This window comes from Epinephelus lanceolatus, chromosome 22, assembly GCF_041903045.1.
Source record: "Epinephelus lanceolatus isolate andai-2023 chromosome 22, ASM4190304v1, whole genome shotgun sequence".
NCBI lineage: Eukaryota > Metazoa > Chordata > Actinopteri > Perciformes > Serranidae > Epinephelus > Epinephelus lanceolatus.
Genome location: NC_135755.1, coordinates 20,368,484 through 20,396,179, shown reverse-complemented (window position 1 = coordinate 20,396,179; position 27,696 = coordinate 20,368,484). Strand labels below are relative to the sequence as shown.

General features: G+C 41.0%; 1 protein-coding gene across 3 annotated transcripts in view; it reads right to left on the bottom strand.

Annotated features, from left to right (window-relative positions):
- The window catches only part of arhgap36 (Rho GTPase activating protein 36), a 116,172-nt gene that overhangs the window by 39,264 nt on the left and 49,212 nt on the right, over positions 1-27,696 (bottom strand). For all 3 annotated transcript variants that reach the window (XM_033609772.2, XM_033609773.2, XM_033609774.2), the window contains exon 2: positions 16,113-16,269. In XM_033609772.2, coding sequence (XP_033465663.1) covers positions 16,113-16,269 — 157 coding nt within the window. The remainder of the gene's footprint in view (positions 1-16,112; positions 16,270-27,696) is intronic.

Below are 27,696 nucleotides of genomic sequence, written 5' to 3'. Positions count from 1 at the left end.
TATCTATCATCACATGATTTGAAACTTGACATTGGACATCAATATACATATCACCCCACAATCATCATTGCAAATTTGTATTATGACAAAAAATACCAAATAGAATTAAAAAATATTAATTTCATTGAATATTTTCATCATTTATTTATAGTTTTTATAGCTTATGTGGAATAAACATACAATTTTGTTAAAGATTGCAACAAACTATTTTACAAAAAGAAAGACAGACACCATGATAGAGATGGGTCACCGTTTCAAGGGCATATATAGCAGTTGTCACCATTTTTATTTTGATTCGAGTTCTTTTTTGAACACATGCACTTTTCGGAGATGGCATTCTGAATTACTTGCAAGGGCTCGCTCTCCACCTAACACATTGTCCACATTCTCTACAGAGCTCTACAAGCTCAATTAATTATCAATTAACTTCTTGTCTGTTTGACTAATTGTGTAACAAACTAAGTATTTAAACTCTACTTGTATTAACTGTTGGGTAGTTTAATTTATGTGTGTTCTTATCTTAATTTGTAAAGTTACTTAGGCTGTCAGAAAAACATAGTGGAGTAAGAAAAATAGTTATATTTTCCCTCTGAGATGTAGCGGAGTCTACACTTACACTTTCAGTATAGCACCCTTAGAACTGGTGCGTAACCTGTACGGACATGTACTTAACCTCTAGAATCTGTTAAGCATTCTCACTGCAGACAGTGCCCTTAAATGTAGGCAACGTTTTTACTGGATAGTAGCTGCACATGATCACATAGGAAGCCTTTTGCAGGTACCATACTGCCTTTAAAAAAATATATATTCCACATTCCTATTTATTGTTGCCAGGCAACCACCCCATCACATCCTCACCCTTAGTTTACCGTGTAACCACTCTACTGCTTTAATTTTTTATTAATAACATTTTTTAGTAATTAGTATCTAGTTCCTAAAATGTTGAGGCAGAGGGTACTTGCTGTAGTTCTGGTTGAGGGTAAACAGGGAAACAGAGATCTGTGTGGGTACATGAGACCCTAAAAAAGAGGGTGGGTCATGGGGAGTACCACCAGTTGGTCCAGGAGCTTCACATCTATGATGGCTGATTCCAGGCATATTTAAGGATGACTCAGGGGCAGTTTGACAACCTGCTGTCTATCTTAGGGCCGTATAGCGACGACCAAAACTCAGACAGAATGGAACACTATTGGCATCATCCATTGTAAATGTATGTATACACCACCACTGCACTCACATACCAGCACACAGGGCTCTGCATAGAGATAGCTAGTGTGCTTGTACAAAGAAACTGTAGAGGTTCTGTGGTAGTTGGAGCTGTGAGATAATAAACAAAAAGCAGGAGCTGAGAAAGAAGAGAACGTCACAGATACAGTGAGAGATGTAAAAAGTCAAATAAACAGAAGTGAACAGAAGAAGCCCAGTGGACACCAGAACAAACAGGGAGGGGAGCAGGGCGGGAGGAGGTGATGCAGAGACCGTGAAGGACTGGGTAGACTGCAGAGATTCCACCCCAGGGGACAAACTGAGGACGCATATTCCCACACTTACTCACAGAGCGCTTTGTCTGTGAGCCAGACCAGTAGGTTCAGACTGCTCCTGCAGTCATGTCTAATGTTATAATTTATGTGTCTGTAACTGTGTTGTAACAGTCACCTTCACTGTTATCAGTCCAGCTTGATCTGTTGGGCAGCACCAGACTTTATACTTATGAGCATCACATGCTGGAGTCTGTTATCAGCTGTACAGCAGTTAGAGGAGGGGGGGTATTCATCAGCAATCTATGCATCAGGTTATGTATCAGAGATGTTGTCTGATAGTCTCCGATAGATATGTCACTGCACTGCTCATGCTAACACTTTAGCATCTAGTGGAACTGTGCAGTGTATAGATGAAATAAGATAATCTTTTATTGATCGCCAGAGGGGAATTTAAGATGTTGGAGGAGCACATGACACGAATAAATACAAGTAGAGAAAAGTAAAAATAAATAAATAAAATAATTTAAAAAAAGTACACAATAAAATTAATTAATAAAATTAAATAAAATAATTAAATACAAATAAAAATAAAACAACTTTCCTTACAATGTTCCAAGCTCACCTGAAAATGTTCCTCAGCTAATATTTATTTAAAGAAGAGTGGTGACATATTGAAAAATTAATGCGTTTAAAATATTTTATTAATATGCAAAAATAAACTGCAGTGACTTTTAAGGTCAGTAAAAGCTTGCTTGCTGGAGAGAGTGTTCAGCTGGACGAGAAATTTGTGTTGAAGGAACAATATCAAGTAAATTATAAACTGTCAAAAGTTAATATACTGGAATTTTGCAGAATTAGGTCATGGAACCATCCAGCAGGTCTCCAATCCATTACTCTCTATGTCTGTTTATGTAATGACCTAATGGGTGTAATTGTTGTTTGGTTATTTTGCATTTTATGGAGCATTGTGATGTTTTTTTGAGCTGTCTGGAACTGTGTTTACCAGGACTTTGACTTATATCACTAAAAATAAACACAATGTCAGCGCAATATTAAGTTCACTATTTACATATTTACATATTGTGCTTGGAAAAATAATTAAGTTTAATAAGCTGTTATTTATTAATTAAATCCCCCAAATCTTACCAAACATCTTCACTTCCAATAGAAACAAGGAATGCGGCACTGCTTGTTTTCTTGTGTTTTACAAGCACCACATCCTCTCTCTCTGACCACTATGGCGTGGGTTGAAGGTGTTGCTTTGGTAAGTAAACACTTGTGTTTACAAATAACTGATTCGAGGTCAGGGCTGTTTTCCATTAAGGAACATGTGGTATCATCCCAAACATCCCACATTGCTCCATGTGGAATATGTGGGGGTATTTGGAAAGTCTGTTTTCTAAGTTTCAACTTTCTTGCGGGAATCTGAATCCCTGATTTTGTGGGTGCAATCATGGACACTGAAATCCATAGAGAGCCGAGACAAAGCAGTGAGTGGTAAGTGATATACAATTGCTTTCCCACAAATCTCACTGTGTAACTGAACCCTGACCTGACGGGAAGGAGTCTACATTTAACCCTAAAGACAAAAGAAAGAAGACGAAAGCGAGGGAGGAAAATAGGAAAACTTTCCAAAAGTGAGCAGAGTCTCACAGGATGTAAACAGCTCTGAGTCACTAACATGTTTCCATCACTTAAGGGGAAATTAATTTACTTAAATGTATCCCCTTGAGACTTTCTTTACCCAAGTCGTAACCCTAAAACCCAGAGTGGTTTACATTGTGAGGACCTGCTTTATGTCTCCATAATGTGACTGTGTAGACAGATAAATGTCCTCACAACATGAGTCATACACTTTCACACAGGCTTAACATCCCTGACTCCTGACACTTTGAGTCATATTAATTCGGTATTTGTGAGTAAATGTGCCACTATTGTTTGTAACATTTAGACAGATGATCTGGTACTTAGAGGAGTAAGTGAACAAGATCCCAGTGGGGAACATAAGGATGCTGAAGCAGCAAAAGTAACAGAGGAAATAATTATCAGGATGTGAACACAAAATAACACAAATAAAACAGAAACAAACAAACAACAGAACATCGGCATTAAATCTGGGCAGTTGTGCAGTTTTATAAGCATCAGTAGATTATCTTATGTGCAGTTTTGGACTGACTTACAGTTTGAATCAGTGAATAAAAAGTCATTAGCCAAAAGATTATTGATCAAATTAAATTTGTATTACTGCAAACAAGTTGCAAAACTGTTATATACAGAAAAATGATAACAATGAAAATCTACTGTGGTTTTAATTTCACTTTTACACATAATATTTTCAAAAATCATGGAATAAACGAATCAACTCAACTCAAATTCAATAGAACTTCTATTATAACTTGGCTATAATCAATAAATAATTTTATAGAAACACAAATCAAATCAAATAATTTAAAAACAATGCGATAATGTGAGAAGGGCCAGAAAAATATTGCAGGTTTAAAGGTAAGTTAAGCTGTTGACTATTGGCAGCACTATAATTTTCTGAATTATTTCTTTTTCGTATTTTCTATCTTTATTTATTTATTTTATTATTAATAAAGTTTTTTTTTTTTTTTTTATCACACGTTTTGATTGTCTTTTATGTTCAACACTTTGTTTTGCATTTTATGCTTGGATTGTGCTAAATAAATAAAGTTATTTTTATTTTATTATAAGCAGTGTTTTCATGAGTAGGCCCCTGGTTTTTTTCTGTTTGTTTGTTTGTTTGTTTGATTTTTCTGAGGCCATACACATTCCTGCCAAAACTTTAACACTGTTTCCATCCACAGGTGTCTGTAATTCACCAAGAAAATGCAGGTTATACACGGAGACTACAAGACTGCAAAACATGGATGTAATGCAGGTTTCGACTTAAACAAACCAACTGAATGTAAACAAAAACTTTGCTTTCAAGAAAACTCCAGGTCACCTTTGCTTTCACTCGTCATTAGGAAGTAAATGTTGATTGCACTATAACGGCCATAGAATAATGACACCATCTGCATTTAGATTGGTCCTCTATAAAGCCCCTGACAAACCAAGCCAACTGTTGACTGTCGGTCAATGCTGGGCCATCAGTGAGTGTCTGTCTCCCTAGTTTTTGCGGTATGCCTGCATCACTGGCCTTCATGACCACTTTTTGGTTCTTTTCCAGCAGATGGAGGAGCCCATAAGTGAATGAAATGACTTCTATTGGCAATTCAACTCAGTGTTTGTGAACAGAAAAACAGAAGTGAGGAAAGTAAACAAATGCCTAAAGTCAAGAGGGCGTGAGATCAAAACAAACTCTTTATATTTAGTGTACAATCTAGTGTCATGATGATTTTCTGATTTCCCTTTTTTAACGACGAATACAGACTACTGTCGCCTGCTGCTATGGAGGTTATTGCCGCTCACACAGCCGCAAGAACGTACGTGCTGGTTTGCCATGGGCTGTAGTCTTTGAGGTGTGTTTAGTGCAACTTTTTGGCTGAGATTCAGGCATAGTGAGGAGACGCAAAAGTCGGCCTTTGTTGCTGCTAGTTGTTTGATGTTGGTTTGGTGTGTGTCTTGGCCTTAAGCCTTACTATCACTATGCGACCCTGTCTGCCACTGGGTATGATCTGCCAGGAAAATGAAGGCTTGATTTAAGACACAAAGGAAGAACATCAACCATTGCACAACCAAAGCAGGGGTAGTGCTTTTGTTCTCCCCAGTAGCTATCTGCAGTTACCAAAGAGTATCAATGTAAGTTTTTTGAAATGACTATCTCCAGAGGCAAAAAAGGCGGACAGTGGAACAACTGACGTAACTGTGGAAACCAAACCACAGCATATCCTGTGTTGTTGGTGGTTGTTGCCTCTGTGGAAAACAGAAAGCAACCCAGTTGTCTTTGCACCAGCGGTGCCATCAATAATCCCACTTGGGAAAAGTTGAAAAGTTGTCAGTCTGTGTCCATTTAAGATGACATTTGCCATTTCCTGTTTTGAGAAAAATGACAAAAAGTAAATTAAGAAAGTACGTTAAATATATGTTTTTATTCCAGTGGGAATCGAAACCATGACAGCAGATGAGCTACGGGATAACGGAGCGTCACTGTTCATTGGAGATCATGAGTGAACCAGTGGTCAGAGTTGAACAGGTCAGAGGTTAATAACCCTGAGAGAGAACAACGGTATGGGAGAGTGCAGTTGAGTCTGAGAAAAGCAGCTTACATCAAGATTGGTCTCATAGGAGAATGGCACACACACACACGCACACACACCACTTCTACAATCAGCTGTGTGTGTTGCTTAGCATCAGCCTCTATACTCTCTGATCCTTCTGACCTCAGCGATCCCTCCAGCCCCAATAAACACAAGATAAAAACCTCCCAGTCTGCAGTCTGTGAGGTGTTTGAAGGCTTTATGGTTTGTTGGTGAAAAACTATCCCACTTTATTGGCTGGGTTTTTAGAGTTCAGAAGGATACGATGGTTGCACATAAACAATATATTTCAGTGCAGGGAGTTGTGTCCAGTGGCAAGGAGAGGAGTGGTTGTGCAAGTAAACATCAGCAGAGGGAAAGTGTTGAGGTATTTCCCGCTGTTATCAAAGATTAATCAGACATTCAATAGAGCGTCTGATGTAGCTGCGAAGCTGTTAAGGGAGGACAACAGCCTATATGAAAGACTGACTTTCTTTCTGAAGAAAAGAAAGATGGTTTCCTTTGTGGAAGCCTGTAAAACAAGCTCACATCCATGACCCACGACCTTAAAGTGATGCCTTCTGTCTTATAGGTACGAAAAAAAATTATATTGACCCTTTTAGGGCCGACGTCACAATGACGTCAGTTTGTTAGCTGGAGGCAAAACACGACTCTCCACCACAGGGCTGTAGGCTACATAGGAGTCTTAAAATGTCATCTTGTTGTGTTATTGGGAGCCAGAATAGAAGGAGTCATGGCTCAAAACTTAATTTCATCTCATACCAGCCGCCACTGCCCCTCAGTGAAAACAAAGACAACTATGGTTAAATGTGATAAGACGAAAGGACTGGACGGAGATGATTATGAAAAATGCTCACGTGCATATCAGGTTAGGGAAAAAGTATTTCCTGTTGTAGGGATGAATAACGTTATGTGTATTAAGGGTTATCATGTCCACCTCATCAGACATTGGGGAGGTATTAAGAGGAATACTGGATTTCTCCGTAACGCTAACTCTTTAGCGCATTAGCTAACGTTAGCTTCGATAGCAAAACAAACCAGAGGAAACTGTTCAAGTGTCGATTCCCTTTGTAAGATTGGCACAGTAATCAACCACAAAGCTTCCTGTGACATCATGCGTCCACTGAGTGAGAGCATACGGGTCGGCCAGTCTGGTCCCGTTGGTCAGTGTTTACTTATTCATGTAACACTCGCGGTCCGGAGAGTGAGTGACCTGACATGGTGCGTTCGTAAAGTCAGTCTGACACTCTCCACTAAAATGAGAGTCCTGTTGGTCATAGACACGGAGCGTTACATTTTCATATGAATTAATGAACGGTTAAGTTAATCACACATTCACTCCGCTCAGTGCTCTGCTGCTCTGTCTCCCGAACGCCGAACGTTCACTACGGCACTCAGAATGAGTATTTCTGAATGTACCACTCGCATCGTCTTTCTTCATGATCTAAAAGAAGCCAACAGAACCTGCTAGCTAGCTCTAGCTAATGTCTGTAAAGAATTGTTTTGCATCCAGCTAAGCCCCGCCCACTAAAAAATGCCCTACTGTTTACTAAAAGTGAAAGGTTCTATACTTTCTAATGGTAAATTACAGTATAAATAAAACATTATCCATCTTTGACTTGATGTTCAATCCTGGTTTCATTTGAGGAGAATAATAACGGTCAATAAAAAAAAAAAATATATATATATATATTTTTTTTTTTTTCACCCAAAAAAGGCCTTTTAAGTTTTACACAGCTCTAACAACCTTCATAAATAAGTTATGGCAGTCTGTGCAGTAAGCAGCTTGAGAAGAGAGTGGTGGGAATCCAAACGACTATTTGCTGTTGCTAAACAGTTGTTTAGTGAAAATAGCTGTTTGGATTTCCATTAGCCCATGAATAGATAAGTGGCATTTGGATAACGCTGTTTGCAGTGATGTGCTTTCAGTTTTTGGGTGCTCTGTTTTCCTTAACACCACTTAAAATACTTTTTCTGGGGCCACAGAGAGCTTAGTTCAACAGCGCACCAAAAACCATATTGTTTTTGGGTGAACTATTCCTTCAGTCTCATTCTTTTAACATATTATCCAGCAATCATCATTGCATATCTGTATATCACGAAAAATATCAAAGAAAATAAGAAATATTAATTTAATTTAACAATTCTAATGGTTTATTATAGTTTATTTGGAATAAGAATATATTCTCTTGCTCTTGTTGTGGAAATTCTGTGCTGCTGGTGAAGAATGGAATATAGATTTCTGCCGGCCGACAAGGTTTTTATTGTCTTTGCAAAGATAAGGTCAATCAACACACGAGCGGCCAGAATGAAGAAAGATCCCAAGCATGGGAAAGCCTAAACATTTATACCTGAGGAACACCTCTTAAGATGTGTTTCACACCCTTTTGCCTGCTGCAGGGACTGGCACCGACCCCCTAGCGTGTGCTTCACACCCGGGGTATCCTGCAGGGTTTCGTATCCAGGTGGGAGTTTAAGAGGTCTAGACATCACAGTTTAGAAACACAAAAGGACCTGGTATCTTGGTGAGAACACGGGAGGTGGGGCATTTCAATTAGTTGAAAAGACAAAGAAATTGATATTACAATTACACTCCATGCCAGAGCAAGAAAAAAAATAGAATTACCAGATTGTGGTTGAATGTCTCTGCAGACGAGTGAAGCTGCACTTACAGTTTACATCCATGTCTGTCCAGATTCACATGTAGCTATGACAGTAGACAATGCTTCAAATGTCGATGCAAAGAAACTATGTGGATGTTTCACACACATCCTCAAAGTGGCAGCACAGAGGATCTATACAATCACCACAGTTTCAAGGTGGGCACCCAAGATTAGTGTCACAGAATCAGTATCAGACCAAATGTCTCCCCTTCTTTTCCTGAGATATGATGCAATTGCCAGAAAAATGTTTTTGCAGAATATTATTTCACTGCGACATTGACCTTCATCAATTTTTTCATAATTCGCATATGAATTCCTTAGGGTCAAAAACATGTTCTGTGATGTCACAGTGACCTTGAACTTTGACCACCAAATCCACTCACGAGAATGGGATGGATGCACCCAGAGACACTGGCTTCATCCCAATATCCCTCCTCGACTCCTCCGTCCTCTGTCCTCGATCACTTGACCCGGAAATAGATCAAGACTCACCATCTTGCAGGACCTCTCAGTTTGTTAAATGCGCTTGGAGGAGTCAAGGAGAGAGGAGAGAGGAGGCTTTCAGAGGAGAGGGAAGTAAGGCTGCACGAGGGCAGCCTTCGCGGAAGTCTTTCACCAACCAACACACCACTCTTGATTGGATATCAGTTATTGATTGGACAGCTGATTGGACTGATCTGATACATCACAACATCACTGGAGTTACATATCAGAGGGAAGACAGATAAGAGATTACACTCAAATGTATCACTGCCACATCATATTTTATTTGTTCTCTGATGAAGAAGAGGAAACAAATGACTTTCTTCATTTATGAGAAAGATTATTCTCTTCACAATCTGTTATTTCCCTCATAAACTTTTATTATGGACACTATCAAACAGTCCGTCTGTCAGCAAGAAACACGTTTACATCACTGATCATTCCTGAGCGTCGGGTTGATGAGTTACAGAATTTTAGTTTTCCCTGAAACATTTGGCCTAATGAATCAATTCCAGTGTTCAAAGACAGGTTGTTGTTCATGTGCAGTTGATTGTTAGACAGAAAGAAAATACTGCTGCTCTGCTACTGATAACTGTATCTGTATCTTTATCATTATATACAGTACAGGCCAAAGTTTGGACACACCTTCTCATTCAATGCGTTTTCTTTATTTTCATGACTATTTACATTGTAGATTCTCACTGAAGGCATCAAAACTATGAATGAACACATGTGGAGTTATGTACTTAACAAAAAAAGGTGAAATAACTGAAAACATGTTTTATATTCTAGTTTCTTCAAAATAGCCACCCTTTGCTCTGATTACTGCTTTGCACACTCTTGGCATTCTCTCCATGAGCTTCAAGAGGTAGTCACCTGAAATGGTTTCCACTTCACAGGTGTGCCTTATCAGGGTTAATTAGTGGAATTTCTTGCTTTATCAATGGGGTTGGGACCATCAGTTGTGTTGTGTAGAAGTCAGGTTAATACACAGCCGACAGCCCTATTGGACAACTGTTAAAATTCATATTATGGCAAGAACCAATCAGCTAACTAAAGAAAAACAAGTGGCCATCATTACTTTAAGAAATGAAGGTCAGTCAGTCCGGAAAATTGCAAAAACTTTAAATGTGTCCCCAAGTGGAGTCGCAAAAACCATCAAGCGCCACAACGAAACTGGCACACATGAGGACCGACCCAGGAAAGGAAGACCAAGAGTCACCTCTGCTTCTGAGGATAAGTTCATCCGAGTCACCAGCCTCAGAAATGGCAAGTTAACAGCAGCTCAGATCAGAGACCAGATGAATGCCACACAGAGTTCTAGCAGCAGACCCATCTCTAGAACAACTGTTAAGAGGAGACTGCGCCAATCAGGCCTTCATGGTCAAATAGCTGCTAGGAAACCACTGCTAAGGAGAGGCAACAAGCAGAAGAGATTTGTTTGGGCCAAGAAACACAAGGAATGGACATTAGACCAGTGGAAATCTGTGCTTTGGTCTGATGAGTCCAAATTTGAGATCTTTGGTTCCAACCGCTGTGTCTTTGTGAGACGCAGAAAAGGTGAATGGATGGATTCCACATGCCTGGTTCCCACTGTGAAGCATGGAGGAGGAGGTGTGATGGTGTGGGGGTGTTTTGCTGGTGACACTGTTGGGGATTTATTCAAAATTGAAGGCATACTGAACCAGCATGGCTACCACAGCATCCTGCAGCGACATGCCATCCTATCCGGTTTGCGTTTAGTTGGACGATCATTTATTTTTCAACAGGACAATGACCCCAAACACACCTCCAGGCTGTGTAAGGGCTATTTGACCAAGAAGGAGAGTGATGGAGTGCTGCGGCAGATGACCTGGCCTCCACAGTCACCGGACCTGAACCCAATCGAGATGGTTTGGGGTGAGCTGGACCGCAGAGTGAAGGCAAAGGGGCCAACAAGTGCTAAACACCTCTGGGAACTCCTTCAAGACTGTTGGAAAACCATTTCAGGTGACTACCTCTTGAAGCTCATGGAGAGAATGCCAAGAGTGTGCAAAGCAGTAATCAGAGCAAAGGGTGGCTATTTTGAAGAAACTAGAATATAAAACATGTTTTCAGTTATTTCACCTTTTTTTGTTAAGTACATAACTTCACATGTGTTCATTCATAGTTTTGATGCCTTCAGTGAGAATCTACAATGTAAATAGTCATGAAAATAAAGAAAACGCATTGAATGAGAAGGTGTGTCCAAACTTTTGGCCTGTACTGTATGTATATATAACATTATGTGGCACAAACTCAATTAAAACTTTCTGTAGCTGTAAATAAAGCCTCCTGACAGCTGATCCAACTGTGATCAACTGCTGGCGTCAGAAATGGGCGTCGCTTCATGTGACGCTTTAAAGGAAAAGACATCTCATTTCTCTTAAGACATTTTTCCTTGTTTCTTCTCCCCTCATGTCTCATCCTCGCATCTCTCCCCTGTTTATTACGAGGGTGGAGCTAAGACGCAAGGAAGAGACGCAAGTGAGGGAAACGTAACCTGGAAATCCAGATGCCCCGACCCCCGTAAGAGTCTAAAAGTAAACAGCCAAGATGGCAGCTGCCGAAGGACCGTGTCCATTCAATTTAGCTTTGGAAGAAACGCTAAGCCAACTACACTTATCTTTTTCCTTGAGAGAGGAACAGAAGACTGCCCTAGAAGCCTTCACTTCCAGGAAGGACATTTTTGCGGTTTTGCCGATGGGATACAACAAAAGCATAATATATCAGTTAGCCCCACTGGTCAGCAAACCAATGGGCTTACTGCACTGAATACGTCACCTTGTGTTTTGCTCTGATTGGCCATCGTGCTATCCAACTGCATACGGCGGCATTTGAAATGCCTCAGTTAGTGCCGCCCCTTGGGTAGGAAGGGTGTATGGGTGAGGGCCAGACTCAAAATCTGTCTAGATTTGAGTCTGGATTTCCAGGCTAAGGGAAACGTGGATGCAAGATTCGGTATTGGGATGAACCCATGATATATATATTACAACGCCTTGAGCCACTGCTATTGCCAGAGTGGAGACATAAAAAAATCTTAAAGGCCACTCACTTGACTTTCTGGGGCTTTCAGTCGCATCTTACAGTGTTCCTCTGCAGATGGAGTTTGCTTAGTTGCCAGAGATATTCATTTTCGTGACGTGACTTAAGTATGCACGACCGATCTCTGTGACAAGTGATCAAATGTCATCTGCTCAGGCAGACCATGAGATGTGGTTTAAAGATCTGGAAAAGCTTTTTAGTTGACGTCACTTCCAAGACTAGCGTCACCAATTCAGCATATGACCAAATGTTGCCCCTTCTGTTCATGAGATATGACGTTAAATATGATGATTGTTTTTTTTAAAGATTTGGCCAAAAAACGGGTCATAGGTCATAGTGACCTTTGACCTACGACCAACAAAATCTCATCAGTTCAAATTGAGTCCAAGTGGCCATTTATGACAAATTTGAAGAAATTCCCTTAAGGCGTTCGCGACATTTTGCGTCCTCAAGAATTAGACATACAGTACAGGCCAAAAGTTTGGACACACCTTCTCATTCAATGCGTTTTCTTTATTTTCATGACTATTTACATTGTAGATTCTCACTGAAGGCATCAAAACTATGAATGAACACATGTGGAGTTATGTACTTAACAAAAAAAGGTGAAATAACTGAAAACATGTTTTATATTCTAGTTTCTTCAAAATAGCCACCCTTTGCTCTGATTACTGCTTTGCACACTCTTGGCATTCTCTCCATGAGCTTCAAGAGGTAGTCACCTGAAATGGTTTCCACTTCACAGGTGTGCCTTATCAGGGTTAATTAGTGGAATTTCTTGCTTTATCAATGGGGTTGGGACCATCAGTTGTGTTGTGTAGAAGTCAGGTTAATACACAGCCGACAGCCCTGTTGGACAACTGTTAAAATTCATATTATGGCAAGAACCAATCAGCTAACTAAAGAAAAACAAGTGGCCATCATTACTTTAAGAAATGAAGGTCAGTCAGTCCGGAAAATTGCAAAAACTTTAAATGTGTCCCCAAGTGGAGTCGCAAAAACCATCAAGCGCTACAACCAAACTGGCACATATGAGGACCGACCCAGGAAAGGAAGACCAAGAGTCACCTCTGCTTCTGAGGATAAGTTCATCCGAGTCACCAGCCTCAGAAATGGCAAGTTAACAGCAGCTCAGATCAGAGACCAGATGAATGCCACACAGAGTTCTAGCAGCAGACCCATCTCTAGAACAACTGTTAAGAGGAGACTGCGCCAATCAGGCCTTCATGGTCAAATAGCTGCTAGGAAACCACTGCTAAGGAGAGGCAACAAGCAGAAGAGATTTGTTTGGGCCAAGAAACACAAGGAATGGACATTAGACCAGTGGAAATCTGTGCTTTGGTCTGATGAGTCCAAATTTGAGATCTTTGGTTCCAACCGCTGTGTCTTTGTGAGACGCAGAAAAGGTGAAAGGATGGATTCCACATGCCTGGTTCCCACTGTGAAGCATGGAGGAGGAGGTGTGATGGTGTGGGGGTGTTTTGCTGGTGACACTGTTGGGGATTTATTCAAAATTGAAGGCACACTGAACCAGCATGGCTACCACAGCATCCTGCAGCGACATGCCATCCCATCCGGTTTGTGTTAGTTGGACGATCATTTATTTTTCAACAGGACAATGACCCCAAACACACCTCCAGGCTGTGTAAGGGCTATTTGACCAAGAAGGAGAGTGATGGAGTGCTGCGGCAGATGACCTGGCCTCCACAGTCACCGGACCTGAACCCAATCGAGATGGTTTGGGGTGAGCTGGACCGCAGAGTGAAGGCAAAGGGGCCAACAAGTGCTAAACACCTCTGGGAACTCCTTCAAGACTGTTGGAAAACCATTTCAGGTGACTACCTCTTGAAGCTCATGGAGAGAATGCCAAGAGTGTGCAAAGCAGTAATCAGAGTAAAGGGTGGCTATTTTGAAGAAACTAGAATATAAAACATGTTTTCAGTTATTTCACCTTTTTTGTTAAGTACATAACTCCACATGTGTTCATTCATAGTTTTGATGCCTTCAGTGAGAATCTACAATGTAAATAGTCATGAAAATAAAGAAAACGCATTGAATGAGAAGGTGTGTCCAAACTTTTGGCCTGTACTGTACATACGAATGATTGTATTGTAGTGCCCCCAATAATAAGGCTATGAGGCATGAACTCCTTTTGCTGACCTTTTATTCCTGAACTTTAACACAGGCTATTGTGGGCCGTAGCCAATGCCAAAACAACAAACCTATCTGTTTTACAGGGTGTTCTCTGCATTAGCGGATACTTCAACAACTCCAGCTCATCGGCTTACAAATGCACACATGACGTAGCAGGAATAACAACAACAACCCTCCCTCCTCAAGCCTGTGCCAATCACAGGTATCTCACACAGACCACTGTCATAGGTGCTAGTATTGACTGACAGGCTTCACAGTGTGGGAAAACTCAGTAACTGCCATAACTGCAGCTGAACGTAACACATTCTTAACAGTGACAGAATCCATACAGCTAAAATCACGTCACCCAGTCCATTACAGTATGTACTGATGGAAAACCCGAAAACAGACTGCCTCCAGCCACGGCTATCTCTGGCACAGAGGCATTAATAACAAGAACAAAAGAAAAATGGCCTCAAAATGGAAATTAGTAAGGACGAGCCTATGTCATATTTATCTAGGAAAAAACAACCTTCTTTTGGCTCTTAGCAAAGAGTTCCCCTGTGAGATAATGTCTGTCCAAAGCAAGCAGAGACTGTCCTTTCTGGCTGCACGAGGAGCCATTTCTAAATGTTCCTCAACGGAAAAACAAATTTTTTAAGCATCTTAAAAGCAGCATTTGCTTGCACTCCATAGCAGAGAGGAAAGTAGCTTTCTATAACTGCCCTTTCTCCTATTTCTCTTTAGTTTTTAAGCAGTTTGCATATATCTTAGACACCATATCTGTATATATTTTTTTCCTTTATCCTGAACTGAACTCCCAATCCTATCAGTGGTATTTGAGACATCGAGTGAGACACGCGGAAGGATAAACAAACCATGCAGCATCCTTTGCCCTTTCTTATCATAACTAACAACTCTGATTGCTTACACATGTCTACAGAATGTTGCCTTTGACCAAAGAGTGTTGACCAAGCACACAGGCTTATCCTCACTGTCCTCCTGCTTCACACTCATTCCTCAGATTCACCAGCAGTGTGTTATGGCTCCCTTGAGGACAGTTCAACCTCAGCTTTTAATAGGGAGTGGGCTTGATTACCATACCAGTCACATCTTCTAAACTGGCGCTAGGTTTCACACGTCATTACGAGCCTAGTGCAACCTCTAGGCTGACGATCCTCTCCACAACCAGGACAAACCATTGAAAGTGGTCACATTTATCAAGAAACGTAACATTGTAGTTATCATGCGTCATACCTCCACACTGTGAGGAGCCATTTGAGCCAATTATTGCAGAATCTAAAATTGATTTGTCTTTCTAAGACGTCTTGAAACATGTCTACAAGATTTCAAGAAAGTCGACTGAACAACCAAAGGCGAATGTGGATTTAGACGTTTCTTGAATTGAGAAAGGTTGCCAACTCTTCAAGAAGTAATGCTGACATGTTGAGAAATTTTATTTTTCTTTCTTTCCAACAATTATATGAGAAGATTGATACCACTCTCATGTCTGTATGCTAAATGTGCAGCTACAGGCACCAGCTGGTTAGCTTAGCTTAGCATGAAGACTGAAAACAGAGAAAACAGCTAACCTGACTCTGTTTAAAAGCAAAAGCACACCTCCTTTAACCTCAAAAACTCACTAAATAACCCATTAAATCTTGTTTGTTTGATCCGTACAAAAACCAAAATACAGAAACTACAATTTGTGGTTTTAAATGGCTCTAAATGAACCAGCACATAAACCTTGTAAAACCACAAATTGATGTTTTTACATTGGGTTTTTTGTGTGGATTAAGCGAACAAAATGCAACATGCTAATTAGTGAGCTTTAGAGGTGCCAGTGGGTGTTTTGCTTTTTACTTTAGACAGAGCCGAGTGAGCTGTTTCCATCTGCTTCTAGTTTTTATGCTAAGCTAATCAACTCCAGGCTCTGACTTCATCAAACTCTTAGCAAGACAGCGAAAACAAGTCCCACAATGTTGAACTGGTCTTTCAAATCCTGGATGTAAGAGCACCAAAAAGACTTGATATGTGTTGAAATTTGTTGTCTGAACTTAACATACCTTTCGGGATGCTAATCTTGAAGTCCAGGTCCCTCTCCTCCAGATGGTACAAGGCGACTTCCTGTAACCTGGCTCGCTCCAGCTCTGACAGGCTCTGGATCGGCACAGGCTGTAACCGCACACTCTGACCCAACATGGTCGCCCACGTGTGGTCCCCCTGCAGAGAGGAGGAGAGAAACAATTATCAGAATGGTTCAAATGGAACCACAAGCCATAGTTTTAAAGACGAAATGGAAATCTGTTGTGCTGTAATCAGTGAACATTATCAACCGACCATCAAGTCTGTACTCTTGTTCTCTAACAAGACATCAGGATGTAAACTACAGTGATGTAGGCTGACCAGAAGCTCAGAGTCTCTACTTGCATTTGTTAATATTCCTTTCATTCAGTTTTTGATTCTTATTTTCTTATTTGTGTATCTTTAGTTTACCCATCTTTGTCTGTCCAATGAACGATGAATGCTAATTTAAGGTGTTTTATTTCTTATAGTTTTGGATCCAATGTTCCTGGAGTTTGTCAGGATATTAGATGGACTGATGGCTTTGATTATGATTTTGCAAGTGTAGTACTAAATCCTTGGAATGACCCTCTAATGAAGGTAAATGTTAGCTACAGACACCAATCAGCCACAGCAGTAAAACCACTGACAACTAAGGTGAATAACACTGACCATCTCATAAGTGTAATGTTCTACAGGGAAACCTTGGGTCCTGGCATTCATGTGAGTGTTTCTTGAAGACGCTTCGCCTCTCATCCAAGAAGCTTCTTCAGCTCTAAATGAGAGGCGAAGCGTCTTCAAGAAACTCAAGCAAGTCCAGTTGCCTACGATATAGCATTTATGATTACCATGACCTGGATGACTGAGAATCTTCACCGACTAGATGTCCACTAGTAACTAATACATTTGTCCATACATAGATTCAAGGAGAAAGTATCCTTTTCCATGTTACATATTTCTTTTACAATTACAATCCAGTCCTCTTTTGTTTGGGGCTCTCTGGTTCGCCATCTCCTTGTTATAGCTTTTTGACTGGCTTATCCCTAGAGTTGGTTGTGGCAGTGATATTCCTGAAATATATAGTGTAGAAATCATGTTTAATCTCAAAACCCCTTATTGAATTAATCATTCATACTATGTTACTATCTTACTAAGGCCGGATTGTTGGGCAGTCCCAGAAGATGTGGAAATGATCTGCCTGAGAGTTTCCACACTCCCTCGAACAATGTCCACTTCTTGGCTGATCTTTCTTGAAATTGCTTTATTTTTGGAGTGATGAAGAATCTAATCATATTTTACTATATAAATTCCCTCCAATGACCTGAACTTGTGCTTAGTGCTTAGTGCTTAGGGTGTCGACGTGGCCTTACAAATTCCCCAGATCCCAATCCGATCAAGCATCCATGGGAAGTGGCAATATCCCACATCACACCCCACAGGACACTAAGGCTCTGCCACAAATGCCCCTGTCCCAGAGAGGACACTTCCAGAGGTCCTGTGTCCATGTCTCAACAGGTCAGAGGCATCACCATGGATTGGACTTGGCTCTGTCCTGTGGGGGCATGGACACAGGACATCTGGGGTACTGGTACATCCCATGGACGCTTGACCAGATTGCAGTAGTGTTTGGGTGGGTGGTGCACAACAAGGACCCAAGGCTTCCCTGCAGAACACTGCATTGTAACGAGATGACTGATGGTATTTACTTCACCCGTCAGTGGTTTTAGTGCTGCGGCTGATCGGTGTATGTCCTCAGAAGAACACAGTCTTTAACCAACTATATGGTGATCATGCAGTGACCGAAAATAGCATGTTCCTGTATTAATGTTGCTCTTCATTTGTTTCAGTTTTTATTCATCCTTTTATTTTCTATTCATTCATGAATCCATTCATTTTTTAATTAATTAAAAAATTACATTTTTTTTAATTGAACAAAGCAATAACAAGTTATTGTTCACATCTATGGTAAAATATCCAAGATTCTTTTAGTTTTCACTCAGAGATTTTGATCATACAGCAGGGCTTTTTCCCGCACATTACTTCCAATGACACTTGTTGACCTCAGAGCACGTTCCATAGGCTGAAGAAGGCTGTGAGATACAGCTGAAGAACTGAATAAAGCTAGAAAGTGAACCGCACACACTCCCATGTGAAAATGCTGCCACGCAACACACTGACAAATAAAGAGAACAGGCCTATTGTTAGTTCAGCAAAACATTTTCAATATTCCCCAGTGGACAGTTGGAAGTTGGGCTTTTTCCTGCAGTATAAAACAAATGTTGTCTTAAGTGACTTCTACAAAGAAAGAAGTTGTTCTTCCAATAAAGATTTGAGTGGATACATTTATCTAAGCAGTGGAGATGCTTAGACTGGCTGAGCTCCAGCTACAGTAAGAGTGTTTAGGGGACTATATGTCTTGGAGCTGAGCCGAATGTCGATGTGATCCAGCCTCCCCATGGACATGATTCTGTTTTTATTTCAAAATGATCAAAACTGGAGTTTATTTTAGGCTATTTATGCTACAGAAGCCATAAAAAGTATGTCTGATACTTAAAATAGACCAGTAATGTCTTTCATTAGTACTTTTGTAAGTAAAAAAATCTGAGAAATACTTTTTTTACAGCTTTAGCCACTTTACAAACTAAGATGTTTGCATACAGAGAAAATATGTTTTGTAACAAATTGAACTACCCAATAGTTTTTATAGTTACAGATTAATCAATTAATTAATTGATTTCAGTCATTTTTCAAGCAAAAACCTTTCATGGTTCCAGCTTCTCAAATGTGAAGATTTGCTGCTTTTCCTTTTTGATTATTTTAATAATTATAATGTATTCATGTTGAAGTTTGGACTGCTGGTTGGACTAAAAAAAACATTGTATCACTCTGGGCTCTGGAAAATGGTGACCACATTTCCCACTGTTTTCAACTGGAGAAAATTATTAGCAGATGAACTCATAATTCATCCATCCATTTTCATCCGCCTATCCAGGGCTGGGTTGTGGGGGCAGCAGGCCAAGCAAAGCACCCCAGACATCCCTCTCCCCAGCAATGCTTCCCAGGCCAGATGAGATATGAAATCCCTCCAGCGTGTTCTGGGTCTGCCCCCGGGGCCTCCTACCAGTGGGACGTGCCCAGAACACCTCTAACAGGAGGCGCACAGGAGGCATCCCGATCAGATGCCCAAACCAATTCAACTGACTCCTTTCAACGTAAAGGAGCAGCGGCTCTACTCCGAGCTCCCTCCAGCTGTCCGAGCTCCTTATCCTATTTCTACAGCCCAGCCACCCCACAAAGGAAACTCATTTCAGCTCTTTGTATCCGCAACTTAATTCTTTCTGTCACTACCCAGAGCTCATAACCATAGGTGAGGGTTGGGACGTAGACGGACCAGTAAACAACGATGCTGCTAACTGCAGAAGCCGCACCAAACTGCCGACTCATCTCACGCTCCATTCTACCTTTACTCCTGACCAAGACCCTGAGATACTTGAGCTCCCTCACTTGAGGCAGTGACTTCCTTCCAACCCTGGTCCCAGGGGAGACTAAGAGCAATTCAAGAAGACCTTGATGACACTGACTATTTGGACTCCGAGCACCTCGCCCGGTATAGGGACACCAAGGCGCCCCTCTTGAGCCAGACCTAGAGGGAGCTCGCCAAGGAGTGTCTGGTGGCCGGGCCTTGGGCCATGGGGCCAGGTCGGGCAAAGAGGAAAAGCCCGAAAAAAACAACATGGAGCCATCGTCCTGTGGGCCCATCACCTGCAGGGCCAAGAATCAAGGTTCGACAGTCAGATCCTGATATCACATTAATGCACAAATAATAACAATCTAATGATATGATATAAAATCACAGGGGACATTTTTCTGTATTGATTTTTATGTTTAATGTTCTAAGTGCATTTTCTTGATTATACTTGCATACTTTAACCTGAGTAGCATTTTGCAGGACTTTTGCTTTTAACAGAGTATTTTTACAGTGTGGTATTAGCACTTTTACATAGATAAAAGAATACCTCCTCCACCACTGATAGAGAGCTCTGTATACACAGGGGTAACAGGGAGAATGACAGATGGAGTGAATAATAAATAACAGGATGGAGTGCAGCAGCGTGATAGAGACAGGAGAGGCTTTAGAGAGACTGAAGAAACAGGGACAACAAAGTGAATCTGAGCCGGAGTGAAAGGGTGAGGGAGTGTTTGATGGAGGGATGCGGCGGTCACAAGTTCACAAGAACCAGATAAACACACTCCAGATCTGAGGTCTGTTTTTCACGACCGGTTCACCCTTTCAGACAAAAATGTGACTTCAGTATGTGTGTGTGTGTGTGTGTGTGTGTGTGTGTGTGTAGTGTGTGTGTTTGTGTGATGAAACCCATTGAGAAACCATGAGCATGAAGTCTGAGGAATTCAGCACAGAAGCTTGTAGATTAATCAGATGCTAAATCCACACCGTGATAAACAGAGCAACTGTGCTCCATTAATTTTCTCCTGTTCTATCGTTCTTCTCTTTCCCTTCCTTCTGTTTTCCTTTCTTCCTTCCTTTTCTTACCATTCCTTCCTTGCTTCTTTTTCATTCTTCCCTTCTTACTTCCTTCATTTCTCTCTTCCTTCTCTTTTACCTTCTTTCTGTTTTCCTTTCTTCCTGTTTCTTTACCCTAATATCTCCCCTTCTTTTCTGCCTTCCTTTCTTCTATTCTCTTTGTTCCTTCCCCTTTCCTTACTTTCTCTATTTCTTCCCTATCTTCCTTCCTCCCGTACCTTCCTTTCTCCCTTCCTTATTTTTCCCCTTTTCATTCCTTCTCTTTTTCCTTGCTTCATTTCTTCTTGTTTCTTTACTCTCCCATCTCCTTTCTTTCTACTTTCCCTAACTTTCCTCTCTTCCTTCCCTTCTATCCTCATCGTTCTCCTCATCACTTTCCTTACTTCCTCTCTTCCCTTCCATCTCTTAGCTGTACCTCTCTTCCTTACTTCTGTTCTTCCTTCCTTAATCTTTCCCTTTTTTCCTTCTTTCCTTCCTTGTACCTTTCCCTTCCTTCTTTCCTTCCTTCCTTCCTTCCATCTCTTTTCCTCCCTTCCCTTCTTCTTGTTTCTTTACCCTCCCTTCTCCCCTCCTTCTCCTTTCCCTTCTTTCCTCCCTTCCTTTCATCCTTCCTTCCTTCTCTTCTGTTTTCATTCCTTCTGCTTTCCTTACTTTCTCGACCCTTCCTTCTCTCTTCTGCACCCTCCTTCCTTCCTTCTCTTTTCCCTTTATTCCTTTCTCTTCTTTTTTTCCTTCCTTGCTTCCTGTTTTTATACCCTATCTCCCTTCCTTCACCTATTCATTCTTTTTTCTGTCTCTTCTCTCTTCCGTACCTTCTTTCCATACCTTACTTTCTCCCTTCTTTATTCTTCCCCTTTTTTCCTTCATTCCTTCCTTTCATACCTTACTGTCTCCCTCACCTCTTTTCCCTTTGTTTTTACCTCTTTTGTTTTTTTCTGACCTTCTTTCTTTCTTTCTTTCTTCCTTTCTTTCTTTTTTCCTTACCTTCCTTTCTCCCTCTTTTCTTTTCCCTTGGTTCCTACCTTTCTTCTCTTTTTCTCACCTTTCATTCTTGTCTCTCGTTTCCCCATCCTTCCTCCAGTTTCCCTTTTCCCTTCCTTTCCTCCTTTCCTGCTTCGTTCCTTCCATCACCAAGGCAGAAATCTAATTGAGACTAAAATGTCTTCCATCCTTCAGATTCCAGGTCCTTGATTTATAACAGTCTTCCTGTTGACAACGGGTTGTCTCTAAGTCCACACCAAGATACCATTAGTGACATCACTTGGGTCATTTTCTCAGACTTGACAAAGCTCCTTTAGAGCCACAGAACACATTACACATCTGTTTTCATATGCTGAGTGAGTTTTAGCTCACTGTGACTAATAAAGTGATTTTAATATGTCAAATTTGTGGAGTTTCCCTTCATGTAAAGTATGATTAAGTTAAAGTTAAGTCACTAAAGTCATCTTTAAAGAACATTTTATACTACCAAAAAAAATTCTGCTGTTGCCTTCTGCCATTTTAACTTTTGTTTATCTCGTATTTCCCAACAAATTATCTGTGAAACCATCCCGGCATTTAAAGTCTCTGGTTTCTGCCTTTGGCACCGAGCCCTGATTGAACTTTTACATGCGATAAGAACAATTCTCACAAAGTTGTGTGTGTTTCCCTATATGGCCTTGATACTTATGGGAAAAAATGCTGAGGCAATAGATGATTTTTTTTTCCGTTTACTTGCACCACATGTATGTTATAAAGCAGAAAACACTCAGCGGATCTTTGCTACGTTGGGGACAGACTCTCACACAACAGTAAATACAAAGAACAACACGTCTCTGGTCAGCTTCTAGTCACACCACACCAATTCTATTGCTGCAAACCTATATAGTGCGCTTTTCATTTGTGAAATGAAGACTGTGTATTTCTTCTTTCAAAAGAACCATGTCAAAGCTTATAAAGTCACTTTGACTAGCCTTATGTATATACCTGCCTTTATATAATCGCTGTTTTGTAAACAATCAGCCTCAAGCCTTATCTTGACCTTTAAAGCAGCCTGACTTAAATATGGTGACCTTTTTATAGCTGAAATGATTGCATTCCCCTGTACGGGTATATGTATTCTTCCACATGTGTCTGAGCGTCTCATGTCTGTAATTGAGTCGGCCTCAGCCTACACGGCACAGCGTGATTGGAGAAAATTGCTTTGGCCTTAATGCTAAACGTATCCAGACATGTCAACAGTGGTGACAGTGGATGAAAGTTGCCCGCAGAGGCTGGTGAGGCCGAGCGACGCACAGTGCCTCAAAGCAAACATGGTGCAGTGGGAAACAATGCTATGGGAAAGTTGGTTTGTTGTCTGAAATGTCAAGGGAAGTGACATTTAGGATAAGTGTTGTGACTCATGGTAGTTCGTTTGGAGGGAGTGAAACTATACATTATCTCACATATTTTCTCTTTCTCTGTGACAGATGTACATATTTATGTCTCTGAAAATAAAACTTTTGTCACGGTTGACATTTGCCTTGTGTTGTTGCACAGAGGGGGTCATTCCTATGTACCCGGGTCTCTTGATGTCTCTTGATATTAAGTATCATTGTATGAGATTGGTATCTTCACGTTTTAATTTTCAGAAGAACGAAGGATGTTTCAGATGCAGTTTGGTAAAAAATCTATTCAGCCACTGTGATTTCAATATCTAAAGTCAAGAAATTGGTCTCGCCTTTGAATTTAAGGCCGTAGGTTTCCAAGAGTATAACATCAGCAGGCTATAAGCTGGAGGTGATTTCAGTGTATCGACCCAGCGTCAGGGAAAATTCAGCAGTTGACCTAGGGAAAAGAAAACAGTGCTGAGGACTTAAAAACTAATCAGATAATACTGACCTATAGGACCCTGAGTTTAAACTGAACAGCGGTGTCAGCTATCCTCAGCTTACATCAGGGCTATATAAGAGTAAGGAACATTTCCTGTGAACACAGAAGTGCATTTCAAAAACAGTCCATGCATGTAACAAGCTGAAGTTGACATAGCTTCCCACAGCGTCAACAACCAACGCACCCAGGGTATCTTGCACGTCATATCTCCATGTGAAAAGTCCATGACGGAACATTGATGTGTGATGAGGTCGGAGTGAGAATGTGCTGTGTGATCACATTATGCGTTCAATCATTTGTGCTGAGGATCAGGAAAAATACTGCGTCACTGTGACACACTGGATTTGCTTTGCCTTAGTGGGGATAATGTGCTGCGTCCGGTTTTGTCAGGCTCCTTTGTCTTGTTCATTTTTGTGGGTTGAGTTGTGAAATCAAAAAATGAAAACTCTAATTCAAAACAGTAAACTGCCAAGACTATAACCACATTAAACTGTGAGTGTGGTTTGTGGCGGCATATTAGTATCAGTGAAAGCAAACATTATTGTCTTAAGGATCAAACTCAAAGACAAGCGACAGATCTTGACTTGCTGAGTGGTTAAACAAAGTTAGGGGCCGTCTTGCCATGACTGTCAGAGATCTAAAAGGAGACATTTTAACCATTCTCTGTTTATATATATACAGTACAGGCCAAAAGTTTGGACACACCTTCTCATTCAATGCGTTTTCTTTATTTTCATGACTATTTACATTGTAGATTCTCACTGAAGGCATCAAAACTATGAATGAACACATGTGGAGTTATGTACTTAACAAAAAAAGGTGAAATAACTGAAAACATGTTTTATATTCTAGTTTCTTCAAAATAGCCACCCTTTGCTCTGATTACTGCTTTGCACACTCTTGGCATTCTCTCCATGAGCTTCAAGAGGTAGTCACCTGAAATGGTTTTCCAACAGTCTTGAAGGAGTTCCCAGAGGTGTTTAGCACTTGTTGGCCCCTTTGCCTTCACTCTGCGGTCCAGCTCACCCCAAACCATCTGGATTGGGTTCAGGTCCGGTGACTGTGGAGGCCAGGTCATCTGCCGCAGCACTCCATCACTCTCCTTCTTGGTCAAATAGCCCTTACACAGCCTGGAGGTGTGTTTGGGGTCATTGTCCTGTTGAAAAATAAATGATCGTCCAACTAAACGCAAACCGGATGGGATGGCATGTCGCTGCAGGATGCTGTGGTAGCCATGCTGGTTCAGTGTGCCTTCAATTTTGAATAAATCCCCAACAGTGTCACCAGCAAAACACCCCCACACCATCACACCTCCTCCTCCATGCTTCACAGTGGGAACCAGGCATGTGGAATCCATCCGTTCACCTTTTCTGCGTCTCACAAAGACACGGCGGTTGGAACCAAAGATCTCAAATTTGGACTCATCAGACCAAAGCACAGATTTCCACTGGTCTAATGTCCATTCCTTGTGTTTCTTGGCCCAAACAAATCTCTTCTGCTTGTTGCCTCTCCTTAGCAGTGGTTTCCTAGCAGCTATTTGACCATGAAGGCCTGATTGGCGCAGTCTCCTCTTAACAGTTGTTCTAGAGATGGGTCTGCTGCTAGAACTCTGTGTGGCATTCATCTGGTCTCTGATCTGAGCTGCTGTTAACTTGCCATTTCTGAGGCTGGTGACTCGGATGAACTTATCCTCAGAAGCAGAGGTGACTCTTGGTCTTCCTTTCCTGGGTCGGTCCTCATGTGTGCCAGTTTGGTTGTAGCGCTTGATGGTTTTTGCGACTCCACTTGGGGACACATTTAAAGTTTTTGCAATTTTCCGGACTGACTGACCTTCATTTCTTAAAGTAATGATGGCCACTCGTTTTTCTTTAGTTAGCTGATTGGTTCTTGCCATAATATGAATTTTAACAGTTGTCCAATAGGGCTGTCGGCTGTGTATTAACCTGACTTCTGCACAACACAACTGATGGTCCCAACCCCATTGATAAAGCAAGAAATTCCACTAATTAACCCTGATAAGGCACACCTGTGAAATGGAAACCATTTCAGGTGACTACCTCTTGAAGCTCATGGAGAGAATGCCAAGAGTGTGCAAAGCAGTAATCAGAGCAAAGGGTGGCTATTTTGAAGAAACTAGAATATAAAACATGTTTTCAGTTATTTCACCTTTTTTTGTTAAGTACATAACTCCACATGTGTTCATTCATAGTTTTGATGCCTTCAGTGAGAATCTACAATGTAAATAGTCATGAAAATAAAGAAAACGCATTGAATGAGAAGGTGTGTCCAAACTTTTGGCCTGTACTGTATATATATATATATATATATATATATATATATATATATATATATATATATATATATATATATATATATATATATATATATATATATATATATGTGTGTATTTTCTGTGCAATTGTGACAGGACTGAATACCAGGAACTAGGAAGTGAGGCAATACAAACCACATGACAAACAAACCATAGAGGAAAACAGAGGAAAGGGGAGCACAATGAACCAAACCTAAAGAGAAGCCGGCTGTACCTCTGTCCGAAATCAAGGACCTATTGTGTCTAAAATTACTACAAAACCCGAGTGGTAAATCTGCCATCATCACTGTTACTACACAACAACAATGCCTCTGTACTGTGAATCTGTCTCCTTTTAAGCTGATGAACCACAAACTAATTTTTTCCCCACTAATTTCCAGATGTTGACCAAGTCATTAGTGACTGCGCTCTCATCTTCTTGGAATAAATGAGAGCGAAATAAAATCTGGACAGAGGTATTGCACACATTAGGGTGAATACCTTTGCTAAACTGTTGTTCTGGAGATCAAACGGGACAAAGATATTTGCCTGGAGAAGCAACTGCAATCAGGGACATACCGTACAAAGCAGCACCTGTTTAAACTTTCATATTCTTGCACTGTCTGCACGGCCTTTGCCTTCATTTCTTTTAAATCATGGAGCTAAATTATATCTTTGTAATGTGCCCGCAGTTTGTTACGCTACATTAGATGTTAAAAAAGCTAAAAGCGCAATACAATGTGTTTTTGATCATGTGTTTACATAAGGTTTGTGTGTTTTTGTACCCCTCGCCTGATGAAGTGATAAAAAAGAAAGAAATGTGCCCTGATGGCGAACAGATGCTTCTTGTTTACTCTTACCTTTCGCTCTTCTCTCCCCTACACCGGCCCTCAATCACTTTTCCATCGTTTTTAAATCTCTCGCCTCTCTCCCTCTTATTTCCTTGCCTTCCCCTCTCTCTGTCAGGCTGCTGTTAATGCGATTGTGTATATTAGTCTCTCCCATGGGTGCTCCTGTTCGTGTCCCCATGTGCTTTTCATCATTAACCTCGTCCTCTCGTCCCGCCCTCACCTCTTGGCAAAACAGTGCAAATGAGACAGAGATGAATCTGGCCGCTCCTTCGCATTCATCAGCAGGAGGTGATGAGGTTAGTTTTCCCTGAATTACTGGAACATTTTAATTGTTGTCATTGACATTGATGCAAAAACTGCACTTTTTCCCTGCTGCGGGATATTTTAAATCCTAACTAGGTCCTTACATTGGATACATGCAATTTGTGGTACTGCTTACCTTGTTATCTATAAGGTGAAAAGTCTACAATTTTAACGATTCAGATTCTACCCTCTTCTGCTGGTTTGAGCAATAATCTGCTGCTGTCTGCTGCTCGGCAACAGACTTGTCTAGGTGTCACACCATTCACCATCCCCTCCTGCTCCTTAGCTCTTGTACACATAATCTGAACTTGTTGGTGAAGATTCTCTGTCATCCCGGTCATGGTAATCATAAGTGCTGTATCGTAGGCAACTGGACTTGCTTGCGTTTCTTGAAGATGTTCAAGAAGACGGTGAGCCCAGAGCACAGCCGTGCCGACAAAGGCACGGCTGTGCTATGGGCTCACCGTTGTCCCCTATAGTGGCCAATCTTTATACGGAAGATGTGGAGAAGAGAGCTTTGACCACCTTTACAGGAACTGCTCCTAACCACTGGTTCAGGTATATGGATGACACCTGGGTCAAAATCAAAACCAAGGAAGTGGAAACCTTCACGGAACACATAATGCAGTGAACCCCAACATCAAATTCACACGGGAGGAACCAGTCAACCTTTCTTAGACTGTCTACTAGACACTAGACTAGACAGTACACATTGAAGAGCCCAGAAC